The 15852-nt window shown below is 38.4% G+C and overlaps 1 protein-coding gene across 13 annotated transcripts in view; it reads right to left on the bottom strand.

Annotated features, from left to right (window-relative positions):
* CHD2 (chromodomain helicase DNA binding protein 2) overlaps window positions 1-15852 on the bottom strand; it is a 112530-nt gene that overhangs the window by 87490 nt on the left and 9188 nt on the right. For 11 of the 13 annotated variants that reach the window (XM_070267280.1, XM_005602813.4, XM_023650829.2 and 8 more), the window contains 3 exons: window positions 6344-6575; window positions 2742-2828; window positions 987-1048 (listed from right to left, as the gene is read on the bottom strand). In XM_070267280.1, coding sequence (XP_070123381.1) covers window positions 987-1048; window positions 2742-2828; window positions 6344-6575 — 381 coding nt within the window. Of the gene's footprint in view, window positions 1-986; window positions 1049-2741; window positions 2829-6343; window positions 6576-7069; window positions 7279-15852 lie in introns of those variants that run through there. The other 2 variants (XM_070267325.1, XM_070267310.1) reach the window with 2 other exon arrangements.

The following is a 15852-nucleotide window of genomic DNA, read 5'->3' as shown; positions in this document are numbered from 1 at the left end:
TCTACCTCTAACTAAATATTTAACACACAAATGAAAACTGTATGTGCTCTGGGAAGGGCAATATTAAATACCTGACTTTTCTTAGCATAGTTTCTAATAACTCTACTAGGTCGGCAGAATAAGAATTACTCTACTTTGGAGATGAAGAAATGGGTTTAAAAAACTCAAATTACTTTACCTTAGGCCAAATACTTACTAAAGATTATTAATATTTGGGAACAGCAAATATGTAACTGGGGCTTTCAATAGGGGCCATGGACAATGGTTTACCATAAGAACCCCCTGATTTGTGTGCCAAGTTTTGATATCTACATTTTTCTCAGCATACAGGCTATAGAATTCAGATTGTCAAAGGGATCCACACCCCTCCAAAAAAGATTTTTTAATTATTTATTTAAAAGAAAAATCAAGCATTTATTCACCATAAGTAGAATTTTTAAAATAAATTTAAAAATGAATGTATAATCTATGTCATAAAGGAATTTCACATTAAGCCCAAGAACGAAAATTTTCTGGCTCATGAAGTGCAATATTAAAATTATACAGAAACAATAATGTGAAATTTCACACTAAAATGTACGTCCAACCAATATAATTTTGCCATGCCAACACAAAGAACAAATGAAGATGAAAAATGGTAAATCTAAATCTGTTTCTTGCTTAACTAGGATAGAATACCAAATACTTGGTTTTGCGCACATTTTTAAGAAAAAAATAACTGGGCTTATCAGATGAAATAAGCTGGGGTCTACTCCACAAAGTAGTCCCAGCACATATGGAACACCTAGATGTGTAAAACTGAGAGTCTTGGGCTTCCATTGCTGCTGCTGCTGCTGCAGGTCAAGACAGACAATAACCCAAGACAGTAAGAGACAGAAGCAGACTCTGGGACCCGGGGTAGACTGAGGACACAACGAAGGCAGTCCCAGAAATGCGGACATGTTTGAAAATACTACATTAAGTAATTTCCCCCATGGAAGACTTACTGTTTTTTCAGCTGCCTCTGGCCTCTTCTTTTTGGGCTCCCACTCTCAGAGCCGCTACTTGCCTTCAGTGTGTGAGGGGGGAAAAATGATTACAGACTTTAATTCACAGTTCTTAGGGACAACGTTATCCCCTGGTTCAACAATCTACTTGATATAACATTATTAATATGAGCTTTTAGACCGAAAAGAAACCTAAGCATTTGTCTGGTGGTGCTCACTCTTGTTTTGCTCTGAAAATTAATGTCTGTCGATTACTACTGAGTTATCTCTAACACCAGGAAATACTTCTCAGCTTGACTTCTAAAAGAGAGCAGTCCAGTAAAATTTTCTGTGATGACAACGGAAATGTTCTGCAGCTGCAATGTCCAAAAGAGGAGCCAGCAGCCACAGGTGACCACTTAGCCCCTGAAATGTGGCTACTGTGACTAAGGAATGGAATTTCTCATTTTACTTAAATATAAATTTTAAAAGCCACCTATCTAGAGGTGACCATACTGGATACTGCAGATCTAGAATATCAAACGAAAATGCCACAACATTTAGTGCACCACTAGAGATGATTACTACCAATCTATTCCATTTTAGACTCATCAAAGAGCATGTTCGGTTATGAGCCAACAGTGCTCTGCTAACAGATCTGGGCCAGGGAGAGTTTACAGAGACATGTGAACAGCTCTTTTTCCCCAAAATTAAGCAAAATGGCAAACTATTCCTATTGCTGTTAGTTTTGTGCCCTACAGAAAATGTGTTTATCTATATAAAAAAGAGGAAAAGATTTACACAATTATGTGATTGGTTGTAACAAACATGGCTCAGTAACCTAGTCCTAGACACTGTGGGAAAAGAAAGTTAAGGAAAACCAGCTCAGAGGTCACTCAAAATAAAACACCACAAATGAAATGCAGATGTTACAGTCAATTAGATTTTTAAAATACATTAACTGAAAACCCAACTCAGTAACCTTTGGCTATTAATATTCAACTTTTATCAGAAAGATGTTATATAGTTAAGAATAGCAAGTCCTCCTAAGAATGCAGAGAGGGAACATTTCACTGAGACAAAGACCATCTCTTCAGAATGTGGTCCATAAACCTAACAGAGGTAAGAATCTACAAAAATATCACACAAACTGAGAAAGGTGGGAAAAGTCTTGATTCTATAGAAACAACAGAACGCAGTACATAACATTAATTTTAAAAATTACCAATCTATTTCATCTCTCACAATCAGATGAGAGAGTAAATATGTGCGAAACATTTTATACTGCACACTAAAAATGAACTAGGAAACCAAATTCAAAGAAATCAGATAAAATACTTAAACTCTCCTTCCTTTCTCAAAAATAAATCTGAAACTACTTCCATTGTTTCATTTGTTTACCAAGCAAGTTACTCATTTAACAAAATCGAGATTTAGAAACGAGAGATTTAAAAAAGTAAACTTCTTGCTATAATCAATTTCACTGAGAAACATAAAAAAAAAAAGAAAACAAAAGTTTGAGGCCAGTTCTGTATAATACTCTAACACTCTACTAAAACGTTTACTATGCCATGATCCTTCTGCTGAGTTTCTTTCTTTAAAAGCCACCTGTGGCTTTTCTTGCCGTGCTAGGTTGAGAACGCTCACATTAGAGTCACTTAACTCTCAAGCCTGAAGTCCAGTCTTCATATGTAACGGTAATACATACCAGAGTCGGAAAGGATGAGGTAAGACAAGGAGTTTAAATGTATCCCCTTAAAATATGTTTTTTCTTACCTCCTCCTTAATATTAAATCGTGAAGGTTCTTGTCTGCTTCGGTTTGACCGCCTAACCCCATAAACATCAGGATATTCTTCCCACATCTGTAAAATTAATAGACCATGTGTGAATCTTTTTTCTTGACCCCCATTTACTATTTTCATTATTGGAAAATGTATTTCAATTTAAGAGAATTCAGGTAACTAAATATCAAAAGGGTTGTTCTGTTAGCTTGGTTTATGAGACAATAAAGTACTATCTTTAAAAAGAATAAGGCCCATTATCCTTGCACACATTAAAGTTTAACAACGTCTCTTCATTATTAAATGGCTATTAAACTATGGTACACTGCTCACCCATCATTAAAATATAAACTTACAGGTGAATAACATGGCAAGGTAAGAGAACAACTGCTTCCAGTAAAGACAAAGTACTTACTGATGAGTTAAGTCCTCTAACGCTTTCAGCTGCAGCTTTGACTGCACAGGGGCCTGCCTGAGAAACTCAAAAAACAGGCAGGGCCTCCTCAAGTCAAATTCGTATTCCTTTAAATTCCTTAGGACACGTAACACACCAGATACACGCTGATGAGGTATTTCTAACATTCAGCTAGAAGCTCTCAGCGTGAGAACCACTGCCACTCTTCCTCCTATATACCTAATTTTATTCTCTAGCAGTAATTAGCCCTTTGCCGTTAAGACCTGATTTTTAGGAATAATCCTCATCAGTGATCAAAAAAGTAAAGTTTAAAGGAGGGATTAGTTGAAGAGAAAAATTTGTTTCACAATATATTAACATCATCTTATAAAAAGACTCAAACCAACAAATCTATAGAAAAAATGTAAAAGGCTCCTCCTCCTTCCATCTCTAATGATTAGAGTCTAACCCCCAGTATCCTTCCCACAGATAACTACTGCTAGTGTTCTTGCAAGGAAATCAATCACACACAGGCAAAATGAATTTCAACAGACTGTGCAACACTGAAGTGAAGATGCTTAACAGGAGTTATACACGTAGAAGAGACGCTTGAAAGCCAAGATTAGAAATGTGGTTTGTCCTCAAAACACAGGTGACAGCTAATGTCATGAAAATATTTGGAAAGTCAGGCAAGAGGAGAAGCCACTGGCTGAAACTGGTAAAATGTGTGGAAAGTGGACCCCAAAAGACAAAACTGACGAAAGGAAACCTAGAAAAACACAATGTCACTAAGCCAAGGGAGGACATTATCAACAGTGACTTTAAAAAAAAAAAAAATACCAGAGTAAGCTGAAGAAAAACAAGGCCTCAAAAGAAAAGATGTTCCAAGCAAGATGTTGCAGGAATAGGCATTTTAGAACTAGAATCCAACATAATCATGTAATGCAGTGCCCTCAATTTATAAAGGTGGAAAATCCATAACAGTCTTAGAATCATCTCAGAGTCAGAGAACAAAAGGTTCAATCGAGTTAGGAATAACCAAGTAGTAGGAAACCAGGCGAAGATGCAGCAAATGCAGCACACTGAACAAATGTGGCAGAGAAAGGAAGGAGACAAAGCTTTACACCAGCCTCGTCTGCCAACCCCCACTCCCACCCCCACCCCTTTTGGGATCTCTACTAGAGCTATGAAATTACTTTATTCAACACAAGTGTTTATGGAGCTTTTATTAACCGGGGTGGCTAAATTATTTAAATGTCACTATATCAATTAGTTTTATTCAAAAATCTCAGGCATTCAGGCTACTGTTGGGACTTTATTACAGTATACACTGTAATGCTTAATCCTAAAATCATCTTGTGTTCATATTTGTCCTTTTGAGGGCTAGTAACATCTAATTCAACTCTTCAGTGAAAAAGCTACCACGTGAAAGGGACGTGCATACAGAAAACCTTCTCTAACAAAAAGCCTTCTTTAGAAGTTCTCGTTTCAGAATAATTGTTAAAAGTCACAATCCAATCATTCTGACTGGCTAGTATGTCCATCTATGTATTAACTTTAACTTGTTGGAACTGATGGCTGAATTTTTAAAGTATATTTTAATATTTCTGCCTGAAGCTATACTTTTATCTTGAAATTCAGTCTTAGCGATGCTTGCTTTCTTAGTTCCCTTTTAATCTTTTTAAATGAAGTCAAATATATAATGTCTTACAGTTAAGCGTTGTGAATCCCTGATGGTCAACATGATTTCAGGAAAGTTTTAAACATACTATGCAAGTCATGGTTTCTAGGTTTTCCTTTCATCTCTCCAAGTAAAGAACTCTCCACTGTACAGAAGAAAGTTACATCCAGACTTATATTTGGTCATTATCCTTCATTCAAAAATGTGTTGCGGTCTTCTGGAAAGAGCACCCAGTGTAGAAGTACAGAGGAAAGCAGGTTCAGACATCAGGCTCTGAAGATTGCAGACCAAGGCCTTCTGCTACAGGCCTGAGTGGTAAATTTCTAAGTTTTCGACACAGCAAGATCTCCAAATGGTACTTCTACATATGCAGGGTCTTTCTGAAATGTCACCACTTGAACTGTCTCTTGTGAAAGGTCCGCAACACACTGACCAGGCAACAAGGAACAGCACTTGAGTGTCTGCCGGCACTTCTCTGGTGATGAGTTAATTAGCAAGCACAACTTTCACTTTCCTGTCCCTAACACAACCATCAGCATTCCCCAACCTACCACCAGCTCCTAAGGGTCACTTACCATTAAGCAATGATTACACTAAGAACACAAGAAGTGAAATAACATGGTTAATCCCAATTCTGTCTTGAGTTAAAAGCGGCTTTATTTTTCAATTTCAGGTTTTCTGAAGCCATTCTATAGCATTTGCAGGTAATTTAAAATTGTACTATGAAAATCTGAGTGCACAGATACAGAGATTTATATCTTAAAAGAATAAAACCTGATTTCACATAAACCTTTTAATTTCATTAAGACATTTTATTTTCAGATTTCTAAAAGCGATATTCTTTTGTATTTTCAGTGATTCAAACATAACTCACTCAAAATGGAATTTTAAAAGAACAGCTGCATTCTTATGATTAATTAAACCAAGTCATTAATTTTTCCCCAAAAAGAATGCATCCCTAAATTAGGGGATCAATGAGAAAATGCTATGCAACTCAGTTTTTGCCTTTTTTCCTTCTTTGCTGGAAGACTCTTCTCTGTTAGAGAATACCTACAGTGCCTAGGTACAGGTAATTGTTTTTCTATGGGCACTATTTCTCTTCCATTATTCAAGTAACAAAAACTGCCCTTATTCTTGGATTATAACTGTCTATCACTAAGCTTTACAAGTGCATTCCACAATCATCTGTCAATGATTCTCTCTGGTATTATTCACTATTGTATAAAAAGAAATAATTTTAACCACCTTTTTTAAAAGTTAAAAACCAAAACTATAAAAATTCGTCTTTTTCCCTCTAATTTGACGGTTCATGTCATTATTTTCCTTATAGCCCTGTTGTCTACTACATCAATTAGTAGAGCAGAGAGCAGTCCCCATTTGTATCCACAGACAGTATATGATCAGAAGAGGTGGCTGCAGCTTTCATTCTCAAGATACAATAAAGAGTTTTCCACAGGAGATAAAAGGCTGCTAGCTGGTCCTAACTAGCAGCACATTTGCACTGTACAGCAAAGCAGATACCTTCTTCACATCGGCTATCCGTTCCTTCTTAGAGGCTGGCTTCTCTTTGGCTTCTGGAAGGACTGGCTGAGATTTGGAACCTGCTGATTCACTTTCAGATTCCGACTGACTCTCTGAAGATTCAGAACTGCTGTTCGACTCGCTGCCATGTCCACTTCCTGGATCGCTGCCCTGCTCACTCTCTGACTGGCTGCCTGAGTCTGAACCCGAAGCTTCTTCAGATGCTGAATGACTTAATAAAAAAAAAAAAAAGATTTAAAAACTACCACATGAATCTGTTAAAAAAAAAAAACAATCCTAGCAGTAAAATGACAGTGGATAGTAATTTAGGTAATAAAAAAAAATCAAAATTTTCAAATTCACTTTTATGTTCTTATATTACAAATAATGTCATTACTATCGTTCTCAACATCCCTAATAGCTACCAGTTCCTGAGTGTTCATATGATGCCACATACCAGCTAATTTATATAGATTAATTAGCTCCTTTACAAAAACTCAGAAAGGGGATATTATTTTCCCTTTCATTCAGATGAGGAAAAACTGACACTCAGGAGTTAAGTAACTCTCCCAAGACGACACAGGTAGGATTTGAAACGAAGCCAATCTGTCCGAAGCCACTAAGTCTTATTTGTTCATTATCAGTCCCTCCCGTCCTCAAGACAAAAACAAAACCAAAAGGAAAAAAAAAACATAACAGAAAAAAACCAAACCAAGGCAGAGTTACCCAAAAGGTAAAACTGCAATCTGGTTGCAATTATCCAATCAGTGGTTCTCAACAATAGGCGCAAATTAGGCTCATCTGGGGGGCTATACAAAAATATGTACACATTAACCCCCAAAGCAGAGGTCCAGCCTTGGAATCTCCCGCAGTGAGTCCCAGATCTAGCAGACTCAACAGAACAAAATAAACAAAAAGCATTCTGATTCGACTGTGAATGCCTAATCCAATAAAGACTGCTATCGCTCCCACATATCTCCGCCCTTCCTCATTCCAAACACTCCCCAGGAAAAGCAACCTAAGTAAGCAATGAGAGCCGAACAACTGGAAGGCTGTGGGAAGATAAAGTATCAACCTTCGGAGCTGAGAAGACAATAAACCCTCCCCATTCTCGCAGTGAAAAAGCAATTCAGGGGCACGCTAGTAGGAATGAAGATACCTGAAAGGGAAAAGACCGAAAGTTGATGGACTCTACAGAAAAGGAGGTGGACAGCTCACTCAACAATTTTGCTTAAAAACTACCTTTTCATTTAGGAGGGGCAGAGCAGAGAAGGGGAGGCAGTGGCAACCCAGAACCTAGAGGAACATTAACTTAACAGAAAGGTCCTTGAGTTTAGCAACCAGGAAATGAAAGATACATGGCATGAAGCCAGAAAGGGTCAAGAAGGGAGGCTTCATATTTACCACCACTGTACCTTCCAAACTAGGAATGAGGTCATATCACTTGACAAACACGTCCACAGAACGAACAGGGCAGTACACTGGAAACTGGCATCGAGCCCAAATTCCCACGTGATCCAAGGTAAGTAAGGACATTACAGTGCAAGGGCCTTTCAGTTAAGATGAGGAAGCAATGAGAATAATGAGGGGAAGGGAGGAGAGAAGGGAAACACCATGCATTAATCGTCTGATCATCGAACAGGTAACCTGGCGCCACATGAACTGCTTTATATGAATGCTTATTCCCCATAACAACGCCATTAGGCACTATCACCCCCATGAGAAGGATGAAACAGAAACATTTTAAGTAATGTGGTCAACGACAAAACCAGAAAGTGTAGGGGTGGGGGGATGGCAGGGATTCCTCCCCAAGTCTGGCTCTCAAGCCCATATTCTACTTTACCACAGGGGTTCAAAACCTTGAGAGACTCAAAAAATAAATCTTAGTCCTGTTAAACTACCTCCAAAACCAGTCAGGCATCCCTGTAAGTGTGCTCAACACTTCAGGGCCTCATTATACTTCCTCATTCCCTGGCCCTTTGCACAGTTAAAGCAGACTGGTCTAAGCATCAACAGTCATTCAGTCTCCACCTCTGACCCATCAGAAGGCAGTCACCAGGCAAGAGAAAAGAAAGAGGAAGGCTGGACAGTACAGTTAAAAAGCGCAAGCTCTGGCATCCGGGGCTTGGGTCTCAGTCCTACATCATCTTGGGCCTGTGCAACCTCTTAACCTGTGCCATCCTGTGACTACCTGCAGGGTCATGAGAGCATCAAATGACAGCTCTGCAAGCAGCACTCTATAAATGCCAAAGCCTTACCCAAACATTAGAAATTCTAGAATTTCACATCCAAGCTTAAATTCTAACACAGAGTCCTTGCCAGCTAGCAACCATCGGTGAGTCAGCACCACACAATCCAAGGCACTAGTTGGAATTTATTAGTTTTGCCTCCACCATTTGCTCACTGACAGAAAGGTACAGAGGCAGCGCCAAAATTTCCTTGTAAGTAAGGAATATAGAAAGGGCAGTCTACTTGAAAGGTGTGTTAGGGATATACCTGGAAGCTACATTTATACAGCCAAAACAGCCAAGTACTTGGAGAGACCTGAAAGACTAGGGAGCTAGCGATGCCCACATCCTCCAGGCCACCCTGGGCGTGGGCTACGGTAACATCCAATCTCAGCACACCCTATGAAACCTGGCCTTTGCCAACTTCTCAAGACTCATCTCTGACCCATTCCTTCCCCTCACCCCCACTACTCCAGCCATTCTGAACCACCTGTAGAACAGAAAGCCCTAGTATTGCTCATCTCCAGCCTATGCTTATGCATCAAGCTAAATACTTCTCTAATTCTTGAGGCCTCGGATGTTACCCTTCTGTAGGAAAATATCCTTTGCGCTCACCAATCCTAAAATTGGTGCCTATTATAAAAATGGTGCCTTCCATAATACTCCATCACAGCATCTCTGTCATAGCAGTTACTACCACTGGCAACTGAAAATAGGCAGCCTCGTTTCAGAGTTTGAGCTGCAACCAGCATAGTCTGCTGGCTCTCCTCCCTTATAGCAATGACACACATCCTGGCCCAGAAGACTGACTCCAAAGCCCCAGTTGTGAAGATCTACACTACTTTGCCTCCCCTTTGTCACATTCTATACAGGTAATTTGGTCACTTGTCGACCTCCCCAAAACACCTGAGAGCTAAGTCGTCGTCTCTGCCACTCCCTGTGCATTGTATACTAGAGAAGAGAATGGAAAGGGGTACTTAGTGACTTCGCTAGAATATGCAGTCTTTTCTAAAGCCTTTTGAACGAATGGTTTAGTTTTTTAACTACTATAATGCTTAACTCCAGACAAGAGATTAAGTCTGGAATCATATTCTGGCAATCACCACCAACTAAAATTGTCACAGGACCACAGTATGGTTGCCGTGAAATATAAAACATTCCAACAAGACGAAAAATCTTCAACTACAAACTTAAAGGACCAGAAAGCCACAAAAAAAGCAGTTAGTCTGCTAAAGATAACTAGAACAGCCTGGTTAGCTAGAAATTCTTGTAGTGTTTTGTGCTGAAAAGCAGTAATCACTGCAGATATGACCAAAATGTCCAATGCCAATACCCACGTCAGAGTACATGGAAACGTCTAAAGACCTCAATCCCTTCAGACTGCCTCATAGTATGAGACACTACGTTTTATTTAGTCTGTCCCCTATTAATGAGACTTTTAGGTTATTTTCAAGTTGTTCACTTAACCAATAAGCTACAAATATCCTTGATATACTTCCATATTTCTGTATTTCTGAGTAGAATATTTAGATTTCCAAATTGTTCACTGTAAACCAATAAAATCATAAGTAACCTTGTATATGCCTTCTTGTGCAGCTCTGTATTTCTGCATTTGTGGAGAGCAACCTCTAGAAACGTAACAATGGGTACAGTACTTTTTAGGTAAAAAACAGCCATATTTCTATCAGCACATATCTATGTGCATAAAAGCATTTTAATCACCGAATTGCTAATAGTGTTTCATTCTGTTGGATGGGTTATCTGAAGTACACTAGTGGATCCCATGAACTACTTGTGTAACTCCAAGAAAAAACCACTTAGTAACTATGAAAATCAAACCCAAGAAAAGATGAACATCAAATTCACAGAAGTGCTTATCTCTGGGCGTTGAGGGAGGCAGATGTGATCAGAGAATGATACTGGTGACATTTTATGACTGAAGGTCAGTGGTGAGTTCATAGTTGTTCATTATGTAAGTATTAATCTTTTTAATGTTAACATAGTTAATAAATCCAACCAAAGAGCCTAATTCAAGGCAAGGGATATAAGTATCCCAATCCTACACAAAAGGAGCTAAAGATTTCAGAGAGAGCAGGCCTATTTATTTTTGGAACCAGTAAGTCAGATTTAATAGACTTAAAATACTATTTAGGGGAAAAAGGTTTTTTAAAAAGTACTAATAAAGGTACAATTAATGTGTATACTTCTCCTAGAAGTTCCTAAACGTTGAAATGGAAAAGGAATATTAAAGAAAAAAACCTATAAATATCTCCACATTTAAGGCACTGATGGTCTAATTACTCCTTCAAAGGACAAAGTATTTCCTGAAATATTGTGCAGATTTGCTATTAATGCCTAATTATAATACTAGATACTATTAATACTAAATTATAGGTTGCAATATTGATTTAAAATAGATGTGGAAAGTCCACAAGACTGACAAAAAGAGGGAGTTAGTGAGTGAGGAGTCCTTTAACTAAGCTTTCACATAAGCCAAACAGTAATAAAATTACCTGATTTTCAACGGCATTATAGTTATAAGGCAATTAAAAACGGAATTTTCAGAAATGATTATCTACCATACATATAGAATTGTCATGAAAAAGAAGTTAACCTGAAAATTACTCACAACCTAAGTTGCAAACAATCACTACCAGGGAAATACAATGCGAAAATAAAGGGACTCAAGTCAAAACTGGGATTTTAGATTCCAAAAGAAAATAAATGCTTGTTTAAAAAAAACAAAGTATCATTTCTTTTCAGTTGTGGATAAGGATTTGGTATGTCTCCACAATCCTGTTTGAAGTAGGCAAAAATGAAGCGATTAAGCATTTCTTACAACTGGACTTTGAAAGCAAGCAGCATTAACAGCTATTGTACCATTTATAAGTTTTAACAGCCGTTTCCCAAGTGGCCACAAGAGGGCAGCACAGCAACACCTCACTGAATAGAACGAGCCTGTGGCTTCCCTGCCCAAGAGCTGCCATTTCAGCGCTTCGGTGGTGGTGATTTTCCTAAACTTACAAAATGGCTGAACTTCTTGGCAGAGCATGTTTTGTTATTGTTGGTGGTGATGGTAAAAATGCAAAGCAATCTAGATTAGAATTCCATAAAATTTATTTCCAGACTAAGCTCTATCAATGAGCTATATGCAGAAATTCTCTAATCCTCACAACAACCCTGTAAGACAAATTATCCACATTTTATAGAAAGGACTTAGCCCAAGTGTGTGTATATGACGTCATCCCCCACCCTCCGAGTCTGAATTATGGAATCCACGCTATTGACCTCTAAGTGGTATTGCTGTCCGGTCATACATACATTCTTCAGTTAAACAGATTATTAAGCCACCCAGGGCTGATGCAGAACAATTCCTTTTCAGTCACTTCTGTGTGTCTTCAGAGGATAGAAAGACAAAGATCATTAAGTCATGAGTTTCCTATTGATACAGAATACTGGATGTCATTCCTTAAATAAATGGAACTGCATCTTTAAGACCTCCTCCACCTCTCGTTCTTGTCCTATGATTCTAAAGAATAAGCTTCATTATAAATGGTTAAAAGACAAGTAACAGATTGAGAAAAGAAATTTCAGTGTATACACAACAAAAGAATTAAACAACATATGAAAAATTACATATCAAAGAAAAATCTAATAGAAACTGGGCAGAGGAAATGGACAAGCAAATACAGAAACAAGACTGCAATGGCCAATAAACTTATGAAAAGGTAATTAAACCTCACTGGTAATTTGGAAAATGTATATTACACCAGATTATTTTACACTCATCTGCTTTGCAGAAATTAAAAAGTCTGATAATGTTAAATGATGGTGAGAAAGTAGGGAAAATAGTACTCATATACCGTTATCGAAAAAGTAATCAGTAGAGGCTCTGGGAAGCAATTTGGAATTATCCACTAAACTTCAAAATATGCATATGAATCACATAATCCAATCTGTGTGTATATAACCTAGGACAAATTATCAAACTCATGAGGACGCGGGAAGTATAAAAATGGTCAAAGCTCTGCTCATAAGATCAACAAAAGGAAATCATCTAAACGTCCATGTATGAAAATCTAAAAATAAAATGTGAAATAGTCATACTATGTAATTAACAACAGGTAGACTAGGGACAAATTAGATCTATAAATATCAACATGACAATTTCAAAGCTATTTTTAAAACACAAAATACATTACATGAACCATGCACGTTTTCAAAATGCCAAGTTCATGAAAGTAAGAAAAAGGAGTAAACCAAATTTCAACTATATCTTATTTAAAACTTTTATTGTATTCTTTGAATATTTATGAATTTTTCAAAAAACAGCTATTCTTCTAACATTGCAGAATTGATGAGTATTCAGGAGTAGACGTTTCTAGGATTCACCAGTTCTTCTGTAAGTTACTCTAACACTGGTAACACTAGGGATCCTCTTTCCAGAAAAACGCACACGTATAAGAAAAAAGGCACACAAAAATAATTTCAGGGGGTGAAAAGCCAAGTCCCATGGGTACCTCCCAGATTAAGAAAGCCAGTGGTAACAAGGAGAAAAAAATCTACCTTTAATAAGCATGTTTCCAAAATTCCAACCAGTGTCAGGCAGAAGTCACCTAATCTTTATCACGTTCCTTCTGCTCCCCTATAACCAATAAACATTTGAGTAATCCTAAACAGTTTAGGAAGCATCAAACAAATGGCACCCAAACATACATACCATGAGGGAAAAATGAATTATAGCAAGCAGCCTGGGTAAGGTACAGACTGGCTAACTGTTTCACAAACACCCAATCCAGATCTGGCAACGTACTAAGATTACGCAAAGGACAGGGTAAGCTTTCTTCGCAGGTAAGAACGTGAAAGACTTCTGTAACCCACCAAGCAGTAAAAAGCATGTACGAGGGGAAAAGCTCTCCTCATAATCCACCATGTCGAGTGATGTATTTACATCCCTTTAGAACCCTGAGGACAGATGGACTAGTTTGACAGAGTTCCTTTCAGCCCTTTGAATCCTGTCTTTCTTTATTAACTTCTAGGCCATAATCTTCAGACTTTTAGAAGACAGCAACCCTGTCTTATAAAGGAGACCTAAAAGGTCTGGATACTAACTTCAATAGTAAGTGGTACTCATGCTCACAGAGTCAGAGGAAGTAAGTGGATCCCTGGAGGAGGCCACAGAAAACAAACAGGAAAGGTAAGGGCCACAACTGTCTTAGTCACAACCAACATTCACTGTGGCAAGCACTTTGCTAAACATTGTAGACCACAGTTTCTCAAGTGCAGCATTATTGACGTTTTGGGCCAAATAATTCTTTGTTGTGGCGGGCTGTCCTGGGTGTTGTAGGATGACGGTTAGCAGCATCCCTAGCCTCTACCCACTAGATGCCAGTTGCACCCCAGCTCCAACCAAAACTACTTCCCGACACTGCTAAAAGTCGGGGGCGAGAGGGTCCTCTAGTCTAAAACGACTGCTTCTGAAGCATTATTTTATTTAATTCTAACTTTCCTTAGGCACATATACTATACCCTTATTCCTAGCTTAAAAAATGAAGAAACAAGCTCAGAGGTTCCTGCTCAAGATTCTATAGGGAAAAAGAAGCAGAACAGAGACCCAAAATCCTGTCCCATTAGCCCTTATTTCCCAAATCTGCCTCAGTACAAGAATCAACCAAGGTTGTAGTTCAACATACAGAGTCCTGGGCACCACCCCAGAACAAAGGAGTTCAAACTTCCAGGCTAGCAGCCTGAGAATATGTTTAACAAGCACCCCAGGTGATCCTCAGCAAGTAAATTTGGGGACCTAAATGCCCACATAAAGCTACACTCAGAGGGACAAACTTTTTCCTTAATCAAGTGAGAGAAATGGACCACTCCAAAAATTTGACACATCACCCCCTCCCCCCAAATTACTACTTACCAGCCACATGCTGCCTCTATTTGGATGTCAATTACCTCCATTGGAACTGAAGACATACTCCAGTTATTTAAGATTTTTAACACCCACCACACTCAAGAACTATTTCTCTACAGGGCACATCTATAGAAGTGTTCCCACCCCTGGCTATGCAACAGACCCACCGAGAGCACTTCTGACAATTTGATTGTCTCCCCTACCCCACCCTACTACTACATAAGCCCTAAATCCAATCAGGTGTGGGCCTGGTTTTTATAATTCTCAAGTGATTCTGATGCGAAGCCTATTTGGGAACTAAGTTTGGAAACTAAGTTTAGAACAGACCAACAAATTAGAAGCCAAATCTTCATGAACTGTCGACACATACAAAGTGCATGAGGACAAAGATCTTCCGGGGTCTCCAGTACCTCCCTCTCACTCACCCACCTTCCCTCATGCTTCCTCCAACTACCCCCATGGGAATCACTTCAGCAGCTACATTTTAAGGAATTTTTTAAGTAAAAATTGAACAGCACAGTGTTTCTGGCATCAATCACACCTACCATGCAATGTGATTTTGAGTTTTCGGTTTCTTTAAAATGCAAAGTTTTTTAAGAGAAGCAGAGTTTGAAATTATTCTAGATTTTTACTATTTTCCCCAAACTGCTACATAGTTTCCTCTTACCCATCTAATTTTACAGCAACTTTTGACGAGATGCTTAAGTGATCCTGGAGCCAAACTGCCAGTGTTTGAATCCAATTCCACCATTTATTCCCCCTTGTGCCTCAGTTTCCTATCAACAAAGTAGGGATGATAATCATACCTACCCTCATAGACTTGTTGGGAAGATTACTCAAATGAACGCATAAGAAAGACTGAGAACGAGGTCCAGGCTCACTGGAGGCACTATGAATGATAGCTACTACTGGGTCTTGCCAAAGCAATCAACTGTTTTCACTGAAACATCTCTCACAATCATTTGTCTATTGGTTTCTATTTAATTGAAAGGCAAAATTACAATAACAACCAACATAAACAAATTTGAGAAGTATCTACAGATCTTTAAGTATACAACTCCAGTGAAACAACAGAACGGCTATGGGTATAAAAGAGCTCAGCGGGATGGAGGACCACCGACAGACCTTCAAAGGAAGAGAGCTTGGTGACAGTTAATTTGGGGAGTTAGTTAACCAGAAGAAGGTCGCTAGCATTTCTGCTACACTAACTCTCACATTAAATAAAATATTCAGGGGGAAAAAAACGTTAAACCAATGCCTGACACAGAGTAAGCACTCAATAAAATGTAAATCTACTCTGGTCTTTTTCTATAAAATGTTAACCCCATGTTGTTTTCCTTCATGATAAATCCAACATGAAAGATTAC

The sequence above is a fragment of the Equus caballus genome, chromosome 1, assembly GCF_041296265.1.
Source record: "Equus caballus isolate H_3958 breed thoroughbred chromosome 1, TB-T2T, whole genome shotgun sequence".
Taxonomy (NCBI): domain Eukaryota; kingdom Metazoa; phylum Chordata; class Mammalia; order Perissodactyla; family Equidae; genus Equus; species Equus caballus.
The sequence above is the reverse complement of the archived record's forward strand: the minus strand, read 5'-3'. Positions and strand labels throughout refer to the sequence as shown.